The sequence below is a fragment of the Nycticebus coucang genome, chromosome 18, assembly GCF_027406575.1.
Source record: "Nycticebus coucang isolate mNycCou1 chromosome 18, mNycCou1.pri, whole genome shotgun sequence".
In the NCBI taxonomy this organism is placed as follows: Eukaryota; Metazoa; Chordata; class Mammalia; order Primates; family Lorisidae; genus Nycticebus; species Nycticebus coucang.
In genome coordinates this window covers 10,534,339-10,556,216 of record NC_069797.1, presented here as the reverse complement: position 1 = coordinate 10,556,216, position 21,878 = coordinate 10,534,339, and the positions used below count along the sequence as shown (strand labels likewise).

Below are 21,878 nucleotides of genomic sequence, written 5' to 3'. Positions count from 1 at the left end.
TGGGCCCAGGTTGGATTTGAACCTGCCAGCTCAGGTTTATGTGGCTGGCGCCTTAGCTGCTTGAGCCACAGGTGCAGAGCTGATTTTTTTTTTAAGGCTAGTCAAGTGAAGCAGTGTGTGTGGAGAAGGAAAAAGGAATCTGTAACTAGTTATGACCAATTAGGTGTAAACACCACTACACTCAGACCAGCCAGGGATATCTATTTTTAATGAAAACATATATTCCTCTTAATTAAAATATTTTTCAACTACCTGCTATACTGCAAGACACTATTCTAGACACTGAGCTACAAACTAGAATAGCAATAAGCAAACATTTAAATGCCCTGTTCTGGCCAGGTAAAAAGGCTGATGCCAAGAGTCTGAGAGCAGCTTGCATTACATAGAAAGACCTCACCTCTACAAAAAACTTAAAAATTAACCAGGTGTGGTGGCACATGTCTGTAGTCAGCTACTTGGGAGGCTGAGGCAAGAGAACTGCTTGAGCCTAGGGGTTCAAGGCTGCAGTGAGAGCTACGATTCTGCCACTAAACTCCAGCCTGGGCAACGGAGCAACACTCTGATTCTAAAACAAATAAATACATAAATTAAATAGACAAATGCCCTCTTCTCTTTAAGCTTAAATTCTAAGGAAGAAGGGTCAAGGAAAAGACAGCAAACAAAAGAAGTATAAACAGTATGTTAGAGAGTGATGAGTGCTTTGAAAAAACACATGAAGGGGGCAGCGCCTGTGGCTCAGTGAGTAGGGCACTGGCCCCATAGGCCAGAGGTGGTGGATTCAAACCCAGCCCTGGCAAAAAAAAAAAAAAAGAAGAAGAAGGGAAGGGAAGGGAAGGGAAGGGAAGGGAGGGGAGGGGGAGGGGAAGGGGAGGGGAGGGGAGGGGGAGGGGAAGGGGAGGGGAAGGGGAGGGGAAGGAAGACACTTAAGAAAAGGACAGAGAGTGCTTGGGAAGGGACTGCAATTTTATTTAGGGTGGCTAAAAAAAGCTTCACTGAGAACATAATATGTGAGTACAGCCTAAAAAAGTCTGAGGAATACATCTGAAATATATCTGCATATACTACAGAGATAGTATGCACAGTACACAGAAAATCTAGAGGAAGGAGGTCCTAGGCAAAGGGGAAACGGGGCACAGTCCAGGGAAGGAGCACTTTGGGAACCACAAGGAGGTACCGAGGTCTGTGTATATGGAGCGGAAGCAGCAGGGCACAAATAAGTAGGGGTGGAGTCAGAGAAATGGGCTTGGCCCTGTTAATAAGGGCCTTGGCTGTCACCCTAACAGACCAGGGGAGCCACTACAGGACCCCAGCCAGAGAAGCAGTACGTCCTGACTCGCATTACAAATCTCCGAGGGCCATGCTGGAATATTCTTTGGGAGAGCAGGGGGTAGAAGCAAAAGGACAGAAAAAGATATTGCCAGACAACATTTCAAAATGTTTTAACAATTCACATTTCTACAAGTGACACATGAGAATATTCTACACTATTCCCTCCTTCAACTCTACCAGTAAGAATTACTGCACTTTTGGGCGGCGCCTGTGGCTCAGTCGGTAAGGCGCCGGCCCGTATACCGAGGGTGGCGGGTTCAAACCCGGCCCTGGCCGAACTGCAACCAAAAAATAGCCGGGCGTTGTGGCGGGCGCCTGTAGTCCCAGCTACTCGGGAGGCTGAGGCAAGAGAATCGCGTAAGCCCAGGAGTTGGAGGTTGCTGTGAGCTGTGTGAGGCCAGGGCACCCTACCAAGGGCCATAAAGTGAGACTCTGTCTCTACAAAAAAAAAAAAAAGAATTACTGCTCTTTTAAATTTTGCCAACTAGATAGGCAAGAAGTGACTGTCACTTTAATTGACATTTCTCTATTTAGCCATTTTTATTTCATTTATGAGAACTAATAATTTATATCTTTTATTTTCTCTTTGTACTGTCTTTTCCTTATCAATTTGTGAGAGGATTTATATGTTCTAGATCTTAGCCTGTCATCTGCTATATTTTCTCAAAATGTTATTTGCCAATGGTTTTTACATTTTATAGAAGTATAATTTGCATACACTAACACACACTGATATAAATGTTTAGTCCAGTGAGTTGTGACAAATTTACACACCAATGTTAACTACGTTACCAATCAAAATATATAACATTTGATCATCCCACAAGGTTCCCTGTTTTTTTTACTGTCACCCTGGGTAGAATGCTGTGGCATGAGCCTAGGTCACAGCAACCTCAAACTCTTGGGTTCAGGCAATCCTCTTGTCTCAGACTTCCAAGTAGCTGGGACTACCGGTGCCTATCACAATGCCTGGATAATTTTTCTATTTTTAGTAGAGACAGGGTCTCACTTTGCTCAGGCTGGTCTCGAACTCCTGAGCTCAAGCAGTCCACCCATCTTGACCTCTTAGAGAGCTAGGATGACAGCAGTGAGCTAGCCCTAGAGCTAGCCCCTGAACCCAAGAGTAGGAGGTTGCTATTAGCTAGGCTGACACCACAGCACTCTAGCTCCACTCCTGTAACTCCCAAATCTTTCCACTGGTCCTACCTTACAGTACTTGGCACACTTAATAGTATTTGCTTAATATGATCTTCCCTGGTAAACAGTAAGCTCCACAAGGACAAGGACCCCAGAGTTGCCTCTTGCCTCTTTGTCATCAACCTCTGTTCTGATTTCTATCACCCTTGCTTAGTTTTCCTGAAATTCATAAAACCAGAACCACAGAGTAACAGTATACGGCTGGCTTCTTTTTCTCAATAGAATGTCTGATATTAATATATGCTATGGCATGTATCATTTTTTTTGCATGTATCATTTTTTCTTTTTATGAATGTCAATCTGTTTACTGTATTACTTGCTATAAAATAAGTTTAAAGTTTTTATATGTCCCTACTATAACTTCCAAATTTATCTTGATTTAAAATGTCTTTCTGGCTAGCCACAGCGGCTCACATCTGTAATCCTAGCACTCTGGGAGGCAGAAGCTGGAGGATCAGATCGCTTGAGCTCAGAAGTTTGAGAACAGCTTCAGCAAGAGCAAGACCCTGTCTCTAATAAAAGCAGAAAAATTAGCCAGGTTTATGGAGTCTATGGTCCAGCTCAAGAGGCTAAGGCAGGAGGATCACCTGAACCCAAGAGTAGGAGGTTGCTATTAGCTAGGCTGACATCACAGCACTCTAGCTCCACTCCTCTAACTCCCAAATCTCTCCACCAGTCCTACCTTACAGTACTTGGCACGCTTAATAGTATTTGCTTAATATGATCTTCCCTGGTAAACTGTAAGCTTCACAAGGACAAGGACCACTCCTATACTCCAGTATATAACCACTATACTCCAGTACATCTCATTAACTGGCCCACAAAAAATCAGTAAGAAATGTGGACACAACAAAAGACACTAAAGGTATATCATAGAAAAAACATGAAAACGCTTATTAAGCCAGGCAAGGTGGCTCACATAGGAAGCCCAGCACTTTGAGAGGCCACGGAGGGAGAACTGCTTGAAGCCATGAGTTAAAGACTAGCCTGAGCAAAAAGGAGACCCCATCTCCATAAAAAACAGAGAAATTAGCCAGGCCTGGAGGCATGAGCTTACAGTCTGAGCTACTCAAGAGGCTGAGGCAGGAAGATCACTTGAGCCCTGAAATTTGAGGTTTCACTGAGCTATGATGATGCCAATGCACACTAGCTTGGGGGCCGAGTAAAGAAAGACCTTGTCTCAAAAAAATAAAACAAGTTTTGAAAACAAAAGAAAAGGTAAATAAAACAAGAAGATGGTCAATGTGCTAATGACTTAAGAAATTAAAAAAATTTAAACTTAAGATAATTTCTTCCCATAAGATTTCCACACACACCCCCAAAAGATCACTATTGGTCAAAATAAACTGGTATAACTTTTTGGAAGACAAGCTAACATTTTAACGTCTTTGGCCAAGCACGTATTACTTTTGTAATTACAGGGAAAATGCATTTTTAAGTGTTATCTAAACTGAAATCTGATTTTTACAATGACAAAAGTTCTCAATATTAAAATGTTCTCTATGTATAAACTCTAGACATCTCTCCAAAACTGATGGCCAATAAAAATGATTTTAATTTCAAGTTGATAAAACCAAGTACTCTAAATATACTGTACCCCTTGATTGATATCTCTACATATATGGTACCCCTTGATTGATAATTGGAATCAAAAGAGCAAATCTGAAACATAAGGTCAAAACCCTGTTTACTTGATTGCCACATGCTCAGGACTATATTCATTCAACTGATATTTTACACTTGATCTTAGCCAAAAGGCTGAGAAGTGATAGACTGATATTTATTTTTTATAAATTAGTTCCAGTAGTGTACAATGAACAAAATAAGACAACACTTTAATGCAGTCACCTTGAAATTCTTGACTGATAACTCAGGTATTTGAGTATGTTCTCCCCAAAATCTTGCTCTACAACCAAAGCTGGTGCATAAAAATACTTTTCATTCTTACAGAATAAAATTTAAGTATGCTCTACTCTGAAAGTAGAACCTACTCTGCAATTGCCAGAGTCTTCTGTACCGCTCCAAGAATGGGGAATTCAAGAGTTCATATTATTTAACAGTTTTGTGCAAGGCACTGACTTGCACCACTTGGTGCCTTCTCTCCATAGAGACGAAGACAAACTACACAAACAGCTCTGAGGAAAACCAACATTTCATGCAGGGACTGTGAAATGAGTTTAGTTTTGACTGTGAAGTTCCTTCCCCCCTTCTTTCTACAATGACAAGAATTTCTCAAATAAATGAATGAATTATACCTACTTGAGTAATAAAGCACACAACACGGCACTCCTACACACAGGAGTTTAAATTAGACATTTGGGGGGAAAGCAGTCATTCCCTGCAATCAAAAATGTTAAAACTGTGCATGCTATTTGACTTGTAATACCAATTCTAGAAACCGAACTTAACGAAATCACTGAAGATATATTCAGAAGGTATACACTATTTTTACAGCACTTTTCTGTAATGAGAAAAACCTAAACATCTCATGAGTTTAGTTGCATGCTTTGTGGCATAATATGACCACATGAAAAAATGACTACATTTAACAAAAAGTGTATAGAGGCCAGTTGATTTCCTCTCACCGACTAAAATTAAGCACATTAGAGTAAGGACTTTGTTTTATTCATTGCATAATCCCTAGCACTCAGACAATGCCTGGCACAGAGGAGCCACTCAGAAACTGAACTTAACGACTGAATTTGATTAATGCAAGAGAACACAGAAAAGGTTTTGGCTAGAAATACATACAGCAGAATCACATAACATGTCCATTTACTTTCAGTAAAGCAAAATATAAGAAATCATAAAAATCATGCATGCTGGTCTGCCCTGGAGTTCGAGCGGAGAGAAAACATGAATCTACTGTTCTCTTTATAGTACTCAAGTCTCTATAACTCTCAGATAGTAAAAACCACAATAAACAAGTGTGATTCTTAGTATTTAATAGGGGATTAAAAAAAAAAAAAAAAGCCATGCCCAGTGGCTCATGCCTATAATACTAACACTCTGGGAGGTCAAGATGGGTGAATTGCTTGAGTTCATGTGTTTGAGACCAGCCTGAGAAAAAAGCAAGACCCTATTTCTACTAAAATAGAAAAACTGAGGCAAGAGGATTGCCCTGAGCCCAAGAGATGGAGGTTGTTGTGAGCTATGACATCGTGACACTTTACCTAGGGTAACAGTTTGAGACTCAGACTCAGAAAAAAAAAAAAAAAACAAAAAAAAAACTGTAATATAGGCTGGGCATGGTGGCTCACACCTATAATCCTAGCACTTTGGGAAGCCAAGGTGGGGTAATCAATTGCGTCCAGGAATTTGAGGTTGCAGTGAGCTACAATGAAGCCAGAGCACTCTAGCTAGAGAAAAGAGTGAGACCCTGTCTCAAAAACAACAAAAAACATAATATGGCCCTGACTATAAGCCTACTACTTGATCTGGTGCTCTACCCAGAAAACAACAATTTTCTCCAAAGCTGGGCTCCTGAAGGATTTCCAAGAGTCAAAACTGTGAGGAAATTTTGCCTTAGAACATGACTTTAGAATCCAGCCTTCCCGCCTTCAAATAACCTATAACTCTATCATATGCTATGTTAATAATCACAGACATATCTAGGTCATTGACATGTACATTGTCTTTATTTATTTTCTAATATTTGTTCAATTTACAAATGTTGCTTTCATAATAAAAAAAGCTATATTTAATTTGTTAATAGTCCACAATAGTCCTTTCAACATTTATTGCAGAAATGCTAGATCTGGTATTAATACTTCTCTACTTGACCTAAAACAACACTACCCTCATAGCAAACTGTCAACTGTTAATAATTTACTCATGAAGCACATTTATTTTAGCCTATTGCTCTATGCTAGTGTAAACAATTTCTTAATTAATAAACATGTAATTTAAGCTATAAGTCTTTTCAACAGGAATTAATAAGGTTTATTTCTATTAAGATTCACTTAAATTTGTATGGAATTAAAAACCCATTACTTTATTTTTTTAAATCCAAAATAAGGTACCTGAACATCATAGAGTGCTACAATATTTTCATGCTGAAGTTCCTGTTAAGAAAATTGAGAATGAAAAAAAAAAAAAGAAAATTGAGAATGAAAAATATTTATAGGTATTCTGATAATTTTTTGATATGCAAATAAAATTAAAGTATATACATATATATAATTTCTATTATGCTTCTATAAATAGAACAATTCATTCTATTAAATAAGAACAAATGTGCCTGATCAAACTTTATTCAGGACCTATATATTTTTTTCACTGCCATCATTTGGATTTCTAACAAAGTGAGAATTCTCATTTATAAAAATAAATGCTATAGTTAGTATAACCACAGGCTTTCTACTAGTCTTTTAAATGTAATATTAAATTTTTAACAGCAATAAAGGCATAAAATTTCAAACTTTTTTTTGTTTTTTGTTTTGGCAGGGGCTAGGTTTGAACCTGCCACCTCCGGCATATGGGACCGGCGCCCTACTCCTTGAGCCACAGGCACCGCCCTTATTTTTTCTTTTTTTTTTTTTTTTTTGGCCAGGGCTAGGTTTGAACCCACCACCTCTGGCATAAATTTCAAACTTTTTTTAAAAAGCACATTATATGCCTGGAAAAAAATGAAGTATAACAAACTCTTAGCTCAAAGAGCTGTAACTCTTACCAAAGAGATTTCCATAGGAAGTAGTTTTGAGGAAAGTGGGTTCTAGGCTCATATTAGTTTGGAAAACAGTGGGTTAAATATACTGAAATCAGTTTCTTCATTGTAGAATTTTTCAGACTTCAGAGCCCCATGCTTTGTGACACTCCAAGAAATACTTAGTAAACAGGATTTTCCAAACTTATTTGACCATGGAACCCTTTTTTTCTCAAAGCATCTCACTCAGCTAACACTGGTTATTAAGTGTTCTGAAAAGACCACCTCAAAGGAAAATAACTTTCTTCAACTTGTAAGATGGCCCCACTCTCCTCTCAAAACTTAAAATAGTAATGTGAAAAAGATCAACAGAAAAGGTAAGCAATGTGTAAGATGGTCTGCCTGGCCCTCTTCTCAAACAGCAACACAATAACTATAAGAAAGAAGAAAAGAAATTATGAGAAGCCAAAATCACTTTTCACGGAATCCCTGTAAGCTTCAGCCAAGAGCCACAAACATCTATTCTTAAAAACAGCTTCAGAGTACTAGATGTTTCAAAAAACAAACAAAAAACCCTGAGTATGCAAAAATGAAAGTATTGGGTGAGAATTCTCAAACTTGGATCCAACTACCCAAATCGCAAAGAATGGCATCATGTATTCACTTAAAGTGTGTAATACCACATAAAGTAACATACCTTTAAGATTTTAATTTCCTTTCCAAGCAGTATTTGTGATTTTGACAAGTTCTTTTTATTAATACTTTTAATAGCTACCTCCCAATCGGTTTTCTGAAAAGGAAAAACAGTGTTACTCCTGGAAATTATTCCACAGAAATAATTCAACAGGAAAAAACTGTAAGCACAAAGATGTTTTACCAAATAAATGTACAGCATTAGGAGAAACAGAAAAGAAACCCGACTCTCCAATAGGAAAATGATTTCATAAATCATAGCATTAACTAACCAATGTCCTACAACGCAGCCACTAAAAATAATAAATATGATGATCACATAGTAACTAGCATTAATGAAGAAAGAATAGACTTTACAATCACTCAAAAGTTTCGGAGAAATGTGGACACCAACTTGGTAGAGTGATAAGGTTAACTGAAAACAGTATTTGTTAGGCAGGATTATGCTGGGTTTTAACTTTTTCTTGAGGTTTAAGTTATTTTCATAATGAATGAAAAGTAAGTAGTATTTCATTTGATAACTACGTTCAGCCTACTTTTAAAATGCACCTTGGCAACAATCATAACTGCCAGACTTCACGATCACTCCTGATGTTCCTTTCCAAATTACTTAGATTGTAAAACCTCGTGTAACTTTACTTGTGAAACAGCAAAAGCTTGATAACTTTTTTTTTTTAAGCCTTGAACATGCTTTCAGTTTATTTGGATTGAAAAGGAAGCGTCCAACCATCTTTTCCACTCAGAGCGCTTCTATCTGACCCAGGAGGGGAAGACTGCACGGGGCTCGTCGGGGCGCAGGGGAACCAATGCTGGGAAAGGCGATACCTCGGACTTTGAGAAAGACTCCGGCTAACGGGAAAACCGCCCATTTTCTGCTGGGTCTGCGCTTGTCAACCTAAAGGTGACAAGCCCTGGCAGCCCGGGGCTAGGGTGGTAGGGGGCAAACCAAGGGTCCACCCGTGCTCGAGCTTCGACTTGCGAAGGGGCCGTGCAGTCTACTTTTGGGTCCAGGGTAACTTCAGGTGGACGGGCTTCTCTGGGCGGCACGCGGGACGAATCCCTGAGCGCACCCCGGTTACCAGCACACCGACTAGCAGCAGACATCGGTGGCCGCTCGGTAGGTGGAGCGCTGCCTAGCGGCTTCGGCCTCAAAACAATCTTCGCAACACCAAAACAAAACCCGCGACACTGACAGCGCACACAATGGCAGGCCCAGTGCAGGGAGCCAAGTCAGGGGGGATTCGGCTCCACGGCTCCGCCAAGTTTCAGGACCACCCAGTCCGGCTGCGGCCAGGGGGCTCGCCTCGCCCCAGCCGGCAGGGCGGGCGGCGCTCACCTGGCGGTGCCGCCCCCGGAAGACAACGGCGAAGGCCCCGTGTCCCACGAGGTCCCTCTTGCTGTACTCGAAGTCGCCCACCACCTCCATGGCCGCGCCCCCAGGACATACAGAGGGCAGGCGGGCAGCACAGTGGGGCGGCTGGGATCAGCACCACGGACCCGCGGGCCCGCAGGGCGCCCGCGGGCGGCGGGTCTGGGGCAGCCGCGGCCCCGGGCCCTGGTGGACTCTCATGCCGAGAGGCTGGAGCGGAAACGGGGGAGGCCGCCGCGCGGAGCCGGGGTCAGTGAGGCCTGGCCCGGACCCGGCCGCTCCTCATGGCCCGGCTCGCCGCCGGCCGCGGGCTCTCTGGCAAAGCGGCCTCAGTGCTGCCGGGCCAGGGCGCCGCTGCTGTCACTGTGCGCCCCCGGAGCAGCTCGCACGCCCGGAAGAAGAGCAGGACCGGGTCCTCCCCATCCTCTCCTTCGGCCTCCTCGACCCTCCCCGCCTGGGGCGCTGCTGCAGCGACGGCCGCCGCCCTAGAATCTGCACAGCCGCTGGCGGCGCCAACGCACACACGCGAGCCGGCCGCTCCCGCGCCGACTGCCGGCCCTCCGCGACGTCAGCACGCCTTGTAGGTCGTAGCGCGCGGCCAGCCCCGCTCTCTCCGCCAAGAAAAGAAATGCGCGCCTTGGGGAGCGGCTCGCGCAGCTGGGGCGAGACTTCTGTCGCCCTGAGGCGAGGTGGGAGGGTGCGAGCCGGAGCGGCCACAGCTGGTAACCGCTGCAGCCTCTGCGCTGGGCCTGGGAGCAGATTCGAGCCGACCACGCCCCGGGCTCGAGTCCGGGGGGAGGAGTGCTTCAGAGAAGCTGTGCTTGAAGCCCAGCTGCAGGCGGACACCGGTAGTGTAGTGTAGACAGACTCCGAGGGTCTGTGAGGGCAAAGGAGCATCTCCTACTGCCCGGTCTTGCTCGCGCCCTCTAAAACCAGAGGCCATGCTGCTATGTTGCCTACCTGCCTGACCTTTCTCTGTGTTTACTTGCTCAAGCTCCCTAAAGAAATGGCAGAGGGCAGGGATCCTGCACATCCGGGAGTCCCTTGACGTCTGTGAAAAGCTGAAGACTACTCAGAATCACAGAATTACATACTTTTCCAAGTGCTCTCCTGGGGCACGCCCAGTGTCCCGCCAGTATGTCCCCAGGCTTCCCTTTCTACCTGATTTTTATTTTTTGGAGACAAAGTCTCACTTTATCCCCCTCTGTAGAGTGCGGTAGTGTCACAGCTCACAGCAACTTTATTTTTAAAATCACTTAAATTTTTTTATTTTTTATTAAATCATAACTTTGTACATTGATGCATCGAAGGTACTGCTTCGATATCACAGCAACTTTAAACTATCCCAAGTAGCTGGGATTAGAGGAGCCCAGTGACCCCTGGCTAATTTTTCAATTTTTAGAAGAGTTGGGGTCTCAATCTTGATCAGGCTGGTCTTGAACTCCCGAGCTCAAGCAATCACCTGCCCAAGCCTCCCTGAGTGCTAGGATTACAGGTTTGAGCCCCTGCGCCTGGCCTCTACCTGATTACTAAAATCGTTCAAGTGACAAGGAACTTATTTGTATACTTTCCCTCAATGAGGTCTTATGAAACCATTTTATGAACAATATGTATAGGAAACTCAGGTCCCATACTTTCCTGTATGTTCACTTGGGGGAGGGGTGGACAGAGTCTCACTTTGTCACCCTCAGTAGAGTGCAGTTCCATCATAGCTCACAGCAACCTCAAACTCTTGGGCTCAAGTGATTCTCCTGCCTCAGCCTCCCAAGTAGCTGGGACTACAGGTGCCTGCCACAATGCTGGGCTATTTTTTTAGAGATAGGGTCTTCCTCTTGCTTAGGTTGGAATCCAACTTGTGTGCTCAGGCAATCCATCTGCCTTGGCCTCCCAGAGTGCTAGGATTACAGATGTGAGCCATCACACTGGCTATGTTCAATTTTTTAGGATATTTGCTTTCAGGTTTTCTCACCATCTGGATTACACTGCCTATCCCTGCAAACTGATCTTAGATCCCCTAGCAGGGATTCTGAGAACCTCCAGCCTTGAGACAATCAGCTCTGGAATTCTACACTTGATCTTAGCCAAAAGGCAGAGAAGCGATGAGCTCTGGAATTCTGAAAGAACCCTCTTTACTTACACCCTAGAAATGTAGGGTGTCCAAGGTGATTGTGTGACACTGAAAATTTGGAGCCTTCAAAAACTAACAGCTAGTTAAGCAAGTTTGCACGTACATACAAAAATTGATTTGGAAGCTCCACGGTGGCCCATGCCTGTACTCTTAAAACTTTGGGAGGCTGAAGCAGGAGGATCGCTTGAGGCCAAGAGTTGGAGACCAGCCTGGGCAACATGGAAAGACCCTGTCTCTACAAAAATAAAAATTAAAAAATTAGCCAGGTGGGGTGGCGCCTGAGGCTCAGTGAGTAGGGCACCAGCCCCATATACCGGAGGTGGAGGGTTCAAACCTGGCCTTGGCCAAAACTGCAAAAAAAAAAAAATAATAATAATAATAGCCAGATGTAGTAGTGCACCTGTAGTCCCAGCTACTAGGGAGGCTGAAGCCAGAGGATCGGTTGAGCCCAGGAGTTTGAGGTTGCTGTGAGCTGTGATGATGCCACTGCACTATAGCCTGGGTCACAGAGTAACATCCTGTCTCAAAAACAACAAAGGAACAAACAAAACATTTATTTGGAGATGATTTCTTACCTCATTGAAATATTCTCTACAGTCTACCTGTAAGTATTTAAGTAGGATATGGGATTTAATATGCCAAATTTCACCAAATAATAGTTCTTCAGGAATCTCTATCTCTGGCTGTAGAACCTGGAATAAGTTATTTAACTTCCCTTGTGTCAGTTTCCTCATCTGTAAATTGAGGGTAATTGCAGCCCTTACCTCCTTGCTGACTTGCTATGTTAAAAGGACTTAGCAAGTTTAAAGTATAAAGTGCTTGAAACACTGCCTAGCACAGACCCACTGCTTAAGCATTTCTTAAAGTAAAGTGAGGCTCGGCGCCTGTAGTACAGTGGTTATGGCGCCAGCTACATACACCGAAGTTGGTGGGTTTGAACCCAGCCCGGGCCAGTTAAAACAACAATGATAACTGCAACAAAAAATAGCTAGGCATTGTGGTGGGTGCCTGTAGTCCCAGCTACTTGGGAGGCTGAGGTAAGAGAATCGCTTAAGCCCAAGAGTTGGAGGTTGCTGTGAGCTGTGAGGGCAACATAATGAGACACAGTCTTAAAAAAAAGAAAGAAAGAAAGTAAAGTGAGAGCCAAGTTAGCCTTAAGCAACACTCCTCCTCAGACCTCTGCTCACACCCCATGTAGTTTTTAGGTGAACAGAGACCAAATTTTTCAGCTCCAGGGATGGGGAAGTTTATTTAACAGACATCTGGAGGATGCACTTTGTATAACGTTTCTTTGCAGAAGCAGTAAGTGTAATTTTCTGATTGCAGGGAAGCTATGGACCAAGGGAACACCACCTCGAGGAAGGCTGACAGCAGTTCCCACACAGTACCTTGCAGCAGCTCTCATCACAGGGAGCTCAGGGAGAGCCTTCCCCAGGTGCCCAGGTGTGGCCAAAGCTGCTGGTTTTGGGGTCTGTCCACTGGTCACCCTCCTGACCACTGAGGACAAGTGAACCCTCTGTCAGCTGAGCCAATGAGTATTTTACTGACATGTGTGTCTCCGTGTTTTTATCATGAGACACATTCATAACCCCTGAAGGTCATACAGAGGACATAGAAAACTCACAAAAATTCACAAGGTTGCATTGCTAGAAATTGAAGCTACCTATAATTAACATGCAATCTTGAGATGTTTGTATTTAAAACCATTAAAATTACATCCGCACACTAGGACATAATGAAGATGTTTTTAAGAAACCACCTACAGACACTGAATTTGGACGTGAGTCATGTCCTGTGTTCACAGGCCACACCTGAGCTCCATGGGCACATCATTTAAAGGAGTGTGCAGCTGGCCGCGCTTTTGGCTCAAAAGAGTAGGGCGCCGGCCGCATATGCCAGAGGTGGCGGGTTCAAACCCAGCCCCGGCCAAAAACTGCAAAAAAAAAAAAGGAGCATGCAGCTTGCACATATAAGGATTTCTGACCCCAAAGCTCATTATTGAAAAGAAGAGAAGGGGCAGCAAGAGCTTTGCTAAGGGAGTGTTTAGTCAGGATTATGTTAGTAGCAAGTGAGAAACATCAAATGTGATGAAGTAAAAAATAAGGAATGGATTGATACATAAAAATATGGGTATGGCGGGTGGTGCCTGTGGTTCAAGGAGTAGGGCGCCGGTCCCATATGCCAGAGGTGGTGGGTTCAAACCTAGCCCTGGCCAAAAACCACAAAAAAAAAAAAAAAAAAATATGGGTATGGCCTCAAAAGCAAACTACAGTAGAACCAGGGGCTCCAGGAGCACTGCTTTCCCTCTCTGCCCCTGCTGCGTTCTTTTCTTGTCCCACATCTCCTTCTCTGTGTCTGTAGAATAAGCGCTGGCAGCCCCACTCTCCAACCCAAATTCTTTTTTTTTTGTTTTTTGTTTTTTGTAGAGACAGTCTCACTTTATGGCCCTCGGTAGAGTGCCGTGGCCTCACACAGCTCACAGCAACCTCCAACTCCTGGGCCCAAGCGATTCTCTTGCCTCAGCCTCCCGAGTAGCTGGGACTACAGGCGCCCGCCACAACGCCCGGCTATTTTTTTTTTTTTTTTGGTTGCAATTTGGCCGGGGCCGAGTTTGAACCCGCCACCCTCGGTATATGGGGCCGGCTTCTTACTGACTGAGCCACAGGAGCCGCCCTCAACCCAAATTCTGATCAACCCAACTTCCGTCAGTGCTGGGCACTGAACAATCATTTAGAGCCATGTTTTTCAACCTCTTTTTATCTGATGGCACACTTGACCCTATAGTTAAACTTCTGCGGCACACATAAATTACATTGATCAAATAAAAGTTTAGAAAAAGAATATACTTACTGCGCTTTGAACTTCTTTTAAAAATAATTTAATTAGTGATCTTTAAAATTTTTCACAGCACTCCAGCTGAAAAGTCACTGATCAAGAGCCAGGAAGTGGGGCTGCAGAAGGCAGGGTCACGCTGTATAACCATGGCTGCTTCCAACATGTGGATGTCCAAAGGAGGAGGGGAGCCTCCAAAAATAGGGCTTCGATCACTACCCCAGGAAGTGTTTGCCATGAGTGAATTCAGGCTGCCTTCAGGAATGGGGAAAGGAGAGGATTTCTATTTTGCCAATTTGATTCATTTTTATTGTTCTTAATTTGTCCTTTTAACAGTGTATGTATTTGTATGTGTGTGTAAACATGATAAACTATTGAACCATTTCAGCACCAGTTAGGAAATAGTATAATAGTAACTGTGATGAGAGGTAAAATGAAGGACTAATATATATTCTAATTCAGGCCAGGTGGGTGGCTCACGCCTGTACTCTCAACACTCTGGGAGGCTGAGGAGGAGGATCACCTGAGCCCAGGAGTCTGAGATCGCAGTGAGCTATGATGATGCCATGGTACTCTAGCCAGGGCAATAGAGCAAGACAGTCTCAACAACAACAAAAAAAATCTAATATAAACTCATTAGTTCATCAGCCCAGTGGTATAGTATGTTCCAATGATAAAGGACCTTCTGTGAAAATAAATGTGACAAGGGTCTTGCTGGATAGAGGCATTCTGATATTTAGGAGAATCTCCAGTTTATTATTATCTTCAAATTATATCATTGGTATTACTTTTTGGTTCTATTTCTATTTTTATCACTTACTGATGCTTTGAAATTCTTGTGAATAATTAGGGTTCAGCGCTTTGATATTTATGTTAATAAATGTGAGAATTCACAATGAAAAGGCCAGGCACAGTGGCTCACACCTGTAATCCTAGCACTCTGGGAGGCCGAGACAGGTGCATTGCCTGAGCTCAGGAGTTCAAGACCAGCAAGACCCCATCATTACAAAAAATAGAAAAGCTAGCTGGATGCTATAGCAGGCACCTGTAGTCTCAGCTACTTGGGAGACTGAGGCAAGAGGATCACTTGAGCCCAAGAGTTTGAGGTTGCTGTGAGTTATGAAACCACAGCACTCTATGGAGAGCAACAAAGCGAGACTCTGCTTCAAAAAAAAAAAATTCACAATGAAATATGGAAAGTAAGCACATATAAGGAAGTGACAAGTTTTTGATATGTCTTATATATGTATATATTTTTTTAGAGACAGAGTCTCACTTTGTCACCCTCAGCCTCCCAACTAGCTGGGACTATAGGTGCCTGCCACAACTCTCAGCTAATGTTTTTTAAATTTTTAAGAAATATCATAATCACAAATCTTCTGAATCATAAACATAAATCTTCTGAAGCAATATCAATATTAAACATCAGCACAGGAGTCTTCTGATACAATGCAAAAATAACAGCAGGGAGCATCTTTTTATGTTATGTAAAACTCAGTATTAAATTTGCATTTCTAAAATGAAAAGGAATTTGATTATTTTAGCCAAAAATATGATTGGCTTATTTTTACTATTGCGAATTGTCAGATCAAAATGGTGCTCAAAACTTGTATTGTTAAAAGTTAAATGTACTAACCACAAATGTGTATTGTTTAGTTTTGTTAGTGCTAATGCCTGAAATAAAGAATATTTGTAAACATCACTGAGATAAAGTTCAAAGAACATCGTGAGTCTATATAAAGTATCTGAAGTAGTAAAATATTTTATTGATGAGACAATAAAGACAACGAAAAACATCTTCAATTTTTTTAGTTCAGCGAATATACAGTAAACATCTTGAATGTATAAAGCTCTCTGATAGGGCTACAGCAGTCATTCTCAAGCTCAACCCGGGACAGTTTTATCTTCTAGGCATTGAGAAATGTCACACTCTGTCACCTAGTCTGGAGTGCCGTGGCATAATTATAACTCACTGCAGTGTTGAACTCTCAGGTTCAAGTGATCCTCCTGCCTTGGCCTCCCAAGTAGCTGAGCCTACAGGTGACTGCCATAGCATCCAGCTAATTTTTCTATTTTTTTGTAAAGATGGGGTCTTGCTCAGGCTGGTCTCTAATTCCTGACCTTAAGCCATCCTCCCACCTTTGCCTCCCAAGTAGCTAGGACTATAGGCATGAGACACCATGCCTGTATAATTTCTTTATTTTATTTTTTGGGGTCTTGTTATATTGCCCGGGCTGGACTCCAATTCTCAGCCTCAGGCATTCCTGCCTTAGCCTCTCAAAGTGCTAGGCATGAGCCACTGCACCCATCATGGAGACATTTTTCATTATTTGTTTTTCTTTCTTTAAAAGCCAAACTGCAGCTTATAAGATACTTTTTTTTGAGACAGAGTCTTACTTAGTTGCCCTCAGTAGAGTGCCGTAGCATCATAGCTTATAGCAACCTCAAACTCTTGGGATGATGCAATTCTCTTGCCTCAGCCTCCTGACTGAGCCTCCATGCTCAGCCCCAATATGTCAATATTATTGCTGTCAAGAATATTTGGAGGGTACAAGTATCTAACACAAAGTCTTGCCCTCTCTGTGATACTAGGAGGAGTAAGAGTGTAAGTTAGCAATTCTAGGCAATTAAATTCCACAACTAAAGCAGACACTGGGTAACATGGAAAAGCAGAAGATGCGACGAACTTTGCTTGGGGTTGAAAGTTTTCTAGAAGAAGGTGACTTTGAAGAAGAATCTTAAAAGATGAGTCAGAGCTTGCCAGGTAAGGAAGGTGGATGGAAGGGTTGGGTAAAAAAACATGGCACATTTGGGGACTTTGTACTGAACTTTGGATTAATACTTTCCACTGGATGCAGGCTCTCTGAGCTCAAGTGGGTGGTCTGTGCCTGGTGCCTGAGCAACCCTTATCTGATCATTAGACCTGCTTCCCCCACTGGGTGGCAAACCACTGAGCTTGGCTGGACAAGGGGTGCCCAGTGCCTGAGTGACTTTGTCTGAGCTCTGTGATCACACTGTCTACAGAGCTGCAGCCCTTAGCGCTCGATTGGCTAGATGGGGTCTAATGCATAAGCATCTCTCCTGAACTCTGGGCCAGAGCTGCCAGCTGGGCAGCCTCGTGAGCTTGATTTGGTGGGCAGAACCAACACTGGCAGAGTGACTTAGATCTGGGCCAGTACTGCCTACTGATTCTTGTCCCCCTGGAGACACTGTCCAGGGCTGCGGATTCACCACTTCTCTGCCTTGGTTAGTGCAGCGGTGGCAGTGCAACAGTGAGGAATGAATTTATCAGGGTTGGCCATCAATTCAACTAAAAAAGTATAATTAACATATTAAAAAAGAGAAAAGAGGATGATGCTGAAAATACTCAGGTGGAGGAATCAGCTAAAGAACTCTGGCAACATGAAAAATCAGGGCAGATCAACGCCTCCTGGGGACATCAAAGAAAATACAACACAGAATCCCATCCACAGATAAATTGCTGAAATGTCCAAAATAGAATTTAGAATATGGATGGCAAATAAGATACTAGGACTGGAGGAAAAGATGGAAAAAGAGAACTAAAAAACAGTTCAGAAGTTATCTCAAGAAATTAATTACTTCAAAGACAAAGTCACCAAAGATATGGACATAATGAGGATATAGCAAAGCTTAAAGAATTAAAAAAGGGGGCAGCGCCTGTGGCTCAGTTGGTAGGGTGCCAGTCCCATATATGGAGGGTGGTGAGTTAGAACCTGACCCCAGCCAGCTAAAACAGCAAAAACAACAACAACAAAGCCAGGCATTGTGGTAGGCACCTGTAGTCCCAGCTACTTGGGAGACTGAGGCAAGAGAGTCACGTAAGCTCAGGAGTTGAAGGTTGCTGTGAGCTGTGACGCCATGGCACTCTACTGAGGGTGACAAAGTGAGACTCTGTCTCAAAAAAAAAAAATAAAAGAATTAAAAAAGGTATTTGAGGAGCTTCACAATACAGTAGAGTCCCTCAGAAATAGAGTTGAGCAGTGTGAAGAAAAAAATCTCAGATAAAGAAGACAAGACTTTTGGACTATCCCAAGCATTCAAAGAGACAGAAAAATGAAGAAAAAGAACAGAATATTCCCTGAGAGAGTTATGGGATCATTCCATCTGATAATCCCAAAGGCACAAATTCCCTGCTCCAAGACATTATGATGGAGAACTTCCCAAGTATTGCAAGAGACACAGAAATTCAGATAGTAGATACTTGCAGAGCCCCAGCACAACTCAGTCCTCTACATTTTCATACATTTCTTCAAATAAACCCTCTCCTACACACATTGTAATTAATTTTGCCAATGTTAATATGAAGGAGAAACTTCTGCAATCAGCCCAGTGTAAGAAAAGTGTTGCTTATAAGGGGAAAAAAATAAAAGGATGACTGCAGATCTTTTAGCCAAAACTTTTCAAGCCAGAAAAGGATGGTCATTGAACTTCAACCTTCTTAAACAAAACAATTTCCAGCCCAGGATCCTATACCCTGCTAAACTAAGCTTCATTTGTGATGGAGAAATCAAATACTTCACTAACATCCACATGCTAAGGAAATTTGCCATGACTCGACCAGCTCTATAGGAAATACTCAGACCCATTCTTCATAACAAGCAATAGGAGGATACACCACCAAAGTGAAGCTACCCAGAAATTAAAGAACAAAGCCTAGCTTCCACAATGGAAGTGGCATAAAAGTAAGCTCTGGACTTCTGAAAAACAAGATGACCAAAACTCTGCCACATCTATCAATTCTTTCAATTAATATGAATGGTTTGAATTCTCCTTTAAAGAGGCATAGGTTGGCTGACTGGATACAAAAACTCAGGCCAGATTATCACTCAGGTCAGATATCTGTTGCCTATAAGAATCTCACCTTATCTCAAAAGATAAATCAAGACTCAGGGTGAAGGGATGGGCAACAGTATTCCAGGCAAATGGAAAACAGAAAAAAGCTGGGGTTGCAATCTTGTATGCAGATCCAATGGGATTCAAACCAACAAACATAATGAAAGACAAAGATAGTCAAGGGAAACACACGATGTGAAGAGATTTCAATAGTTAACATCTATGTGCCCTATCTAAATGCTCCTCGATATATCAAACAAACTCTAACTGATTTGAACAATATGATATCTTCCCACACTATAATTGTTGGAGATCTTAACACCCCATTGGCAGTACTGGACAGAGTCTCCAAGCAGAAACTAAACAAAGAAATAATGGACTTAAACAAGACCCTAGAACAAATGGACTTCATGGACATTTATAGAACACTTATCCTAACAAAACTGAATACACATTCTCCTCATCAACCCATGGATCATCCAAAATTGATCATATCTTAGGTCACAAGGTTAACCTCAACAAATTCAAAAGAATAGAAATTATCCCCTGTATCTTCTCAGACCATCATGGAATAAAAGTTGAACTCAACAGCAATAGAAATCTTCATACTCACATAAAATCATGGAAACTAGGGTGGCACCTGTGGCTCAAGGAGTAGGGCGCCGGTCCCACATGCCAGAGGTGGCGGGTTCAAACCTAGCCCCGGTCAAAAACCACAAAAAAAAAAAAAAAAAAAATCATGGAAACTAAATAACCTTATGCTGAATGATAGCTGGGTCATAGATGAAATCAAGAAGGAGATCTCTGAGTAATGTCTTGGCTATTCGAGGTTTTTCAATCCTGTAATTCCTCTGCTGGGCATATACCCAGAAGACCAAAAATCACAACATAACAAAGATATTTGTACCAGAATGTTTATTGCAGCCCAATTCATAATAGCTAAGTCATGGAAAAAGCCCAAGTGCCCATCGATCCACGAATGGATTAATAAATTGTGGTATATGTATACCATGGAATCCTATGCAGCCTTAAAGAAAGATGGAGACTTTACCCCTTCCATGTTTACATGGATGGAGCTGGAACATATTCTTCTTAGTAAAGTATCCCAAGAATGGAAGAAAAAGTACCCAATGTACACAGCCCTACTATGAAACTAATTTGGGACTCTCACATGAAAGTTATGACCCAGCTACAACTTAACAATAGGGGGAAGTGGAAAAGGGGGGGTGGGTAGAGGGAGGGGGATCGGTGGGATCACACCTGTGGTGCATATTACAAGGGTATTTGCAAAACTTGGTAAATGTAGAATGTAAATGTTTTGGCACAGTAACTGAGATAACGCCGGAAAGACTATGTTAACCACTGTGATAAAAATGTGTCAAATGGTTTATGAAGCGAGTGTATGATGCCCCATGATCATATCAATGTATACAGTTATGATTTAATAAAAAAAAAATGAAGGAGATCATTAGATTTCTGGAACAAAATGAAAATGAAGACACAAACTATCAAAACCTTTGGGATACTGCAAAGGTAGTCCTTAGAGGGAAATTTATAGCATTAGATGCCTTTATCAAGATAACAGAAAGAGGCTCAGTGCCCATAGCTGGGTCGATATGGCACTGGCCACATACACCAGAGCCGGTGGGTTGGAACCCGGCCCAGGCCTGCAAAACAACAATTGACAACTACAACAAAAAAATAGCCGGGCATTGTGGCAGGCACCTGTAGTCCCAGCTACTTGGGAGGCTGAGGCAAGAGAATCACTTAAGCCCAAGAGTTTGAGGTTGCTGTGAACTGTGATGTCATGACACTCTACCAAGGGAGACATAGTGAGACTCATTTCAAAGAAAAAAATAAATAAATAAAACAAAACAAACAAACAAATAAAACAGGAAGAGAGCAAGTCACCACCTAACAGGCCAGCTCAAGCAACTGGAAAAGGAAAAACAATCTAATACCAAACCTGGCAGAAGAAAAGAAATAACCAAAATTAGAGCAGAACTAAATAAAATTGAAAACAAAAGAATTATCCAGAAGATCAGCAAAACAAAAAGTTTGTTCTTTGAAAAGATTAATAAAATTGATAAACCCTTGGCTAGACTAACAAGAAACAGAAAAACAAGATCTCTAATAACCACAATCAGAAATGATAAAGGGGAAATAATAATAGATACTACAGAACTACAAAAGATTTTCAACAATTACTACATAAAACTCTATTCCCAGAAATATGAAAATGTAGAGGAGATGGACCAATATCTGGAAACACAATACCTTCTAGAACTTAGCCAGAAAGACTTAGAAATCTTGAACAGACGAATATCAAGTACTTAAATAGCATCAATTATACAAAACCTTCCACAAAAGAAAATCCCTGGACCAGATGGTTTCCTACCAGAATTCTATCAAACCTTCAAAGAGGAACTAGTTCCTGTAATGCATAAACTTTTCCAAAATACAGAGAAAGAAGGAATCCTCCCCAACACATTCTATGAAGCAAATATCACCCTGATCCCCAAACCAGGAAAGGACCCAACAAAAAAAGAAAACTATAGACCAATATCATTAATGAATAGCGATGCAAAAATATTCAACAAGACATTAGCAAACAAAGTTCAATAACACGTTAAAAAGGTTATACACCAGGTGGTGCCCATAGCTCAGTGGGTAGGGCACCAGCCACATACACTGAGGCTGGTGGGTTTGAACCCAGCATGGGCCAGCTAAAACAACAATGACAACTGCAACAACAACAACAACAAATAGCTGGGCATTGTAGGGGGTGCCTGTAGTCCCAGCTACTCGGGAGGCTGAGGCAAGAGAATCGT

At 42.3% G+C, this 21,878-nt stretch overlaps 1 protein-coding gene across 5 annotated transcripts in view; it reads right to left on the bottom strand.

The window, feature by feature from the left end:
- The window catches only part of ULK2 (unc-51 like autophagy activating kinase 2), a 153,698-nt gene extending 143,942 nt beyond the window's left edge, over positions 1–9,756 (bottom strand). For 2 of the 5 annotated variants that reach the window (XR_008375478.1, XM_053568572.1), the window contains exons 1-3: positions 9,201–9,753; positions 7,869–7,961; positions 6,549–6,590 (exon numbers count right to left, since the gene is read on the bottom strand). Coding sequence is in view for 3 of the 5 variants with exons in the window: in XM_053568572.1 (XP_053424547.1) it covers positions 6,549–6,590; positions 7,869–7,961; positions 9,201–9,290 (225 nt within the window). In the remaining 2 variants the exon portion in view is untranslated. Of the gene's footprint in view, positions 1–6,548; positions 6,591–7,868; positions 7,962–8,503; positions 9,141–9,200 lie in introns of those variants that run through there. The other 3 variants (XM_053568574.1, XM_053568573.1, XM_053568575.1) reach the window with 3 other exon arrangements.
- Between the last annotated feature and the right edge of the window lie 12,122 nt (positions 9,757–21,878).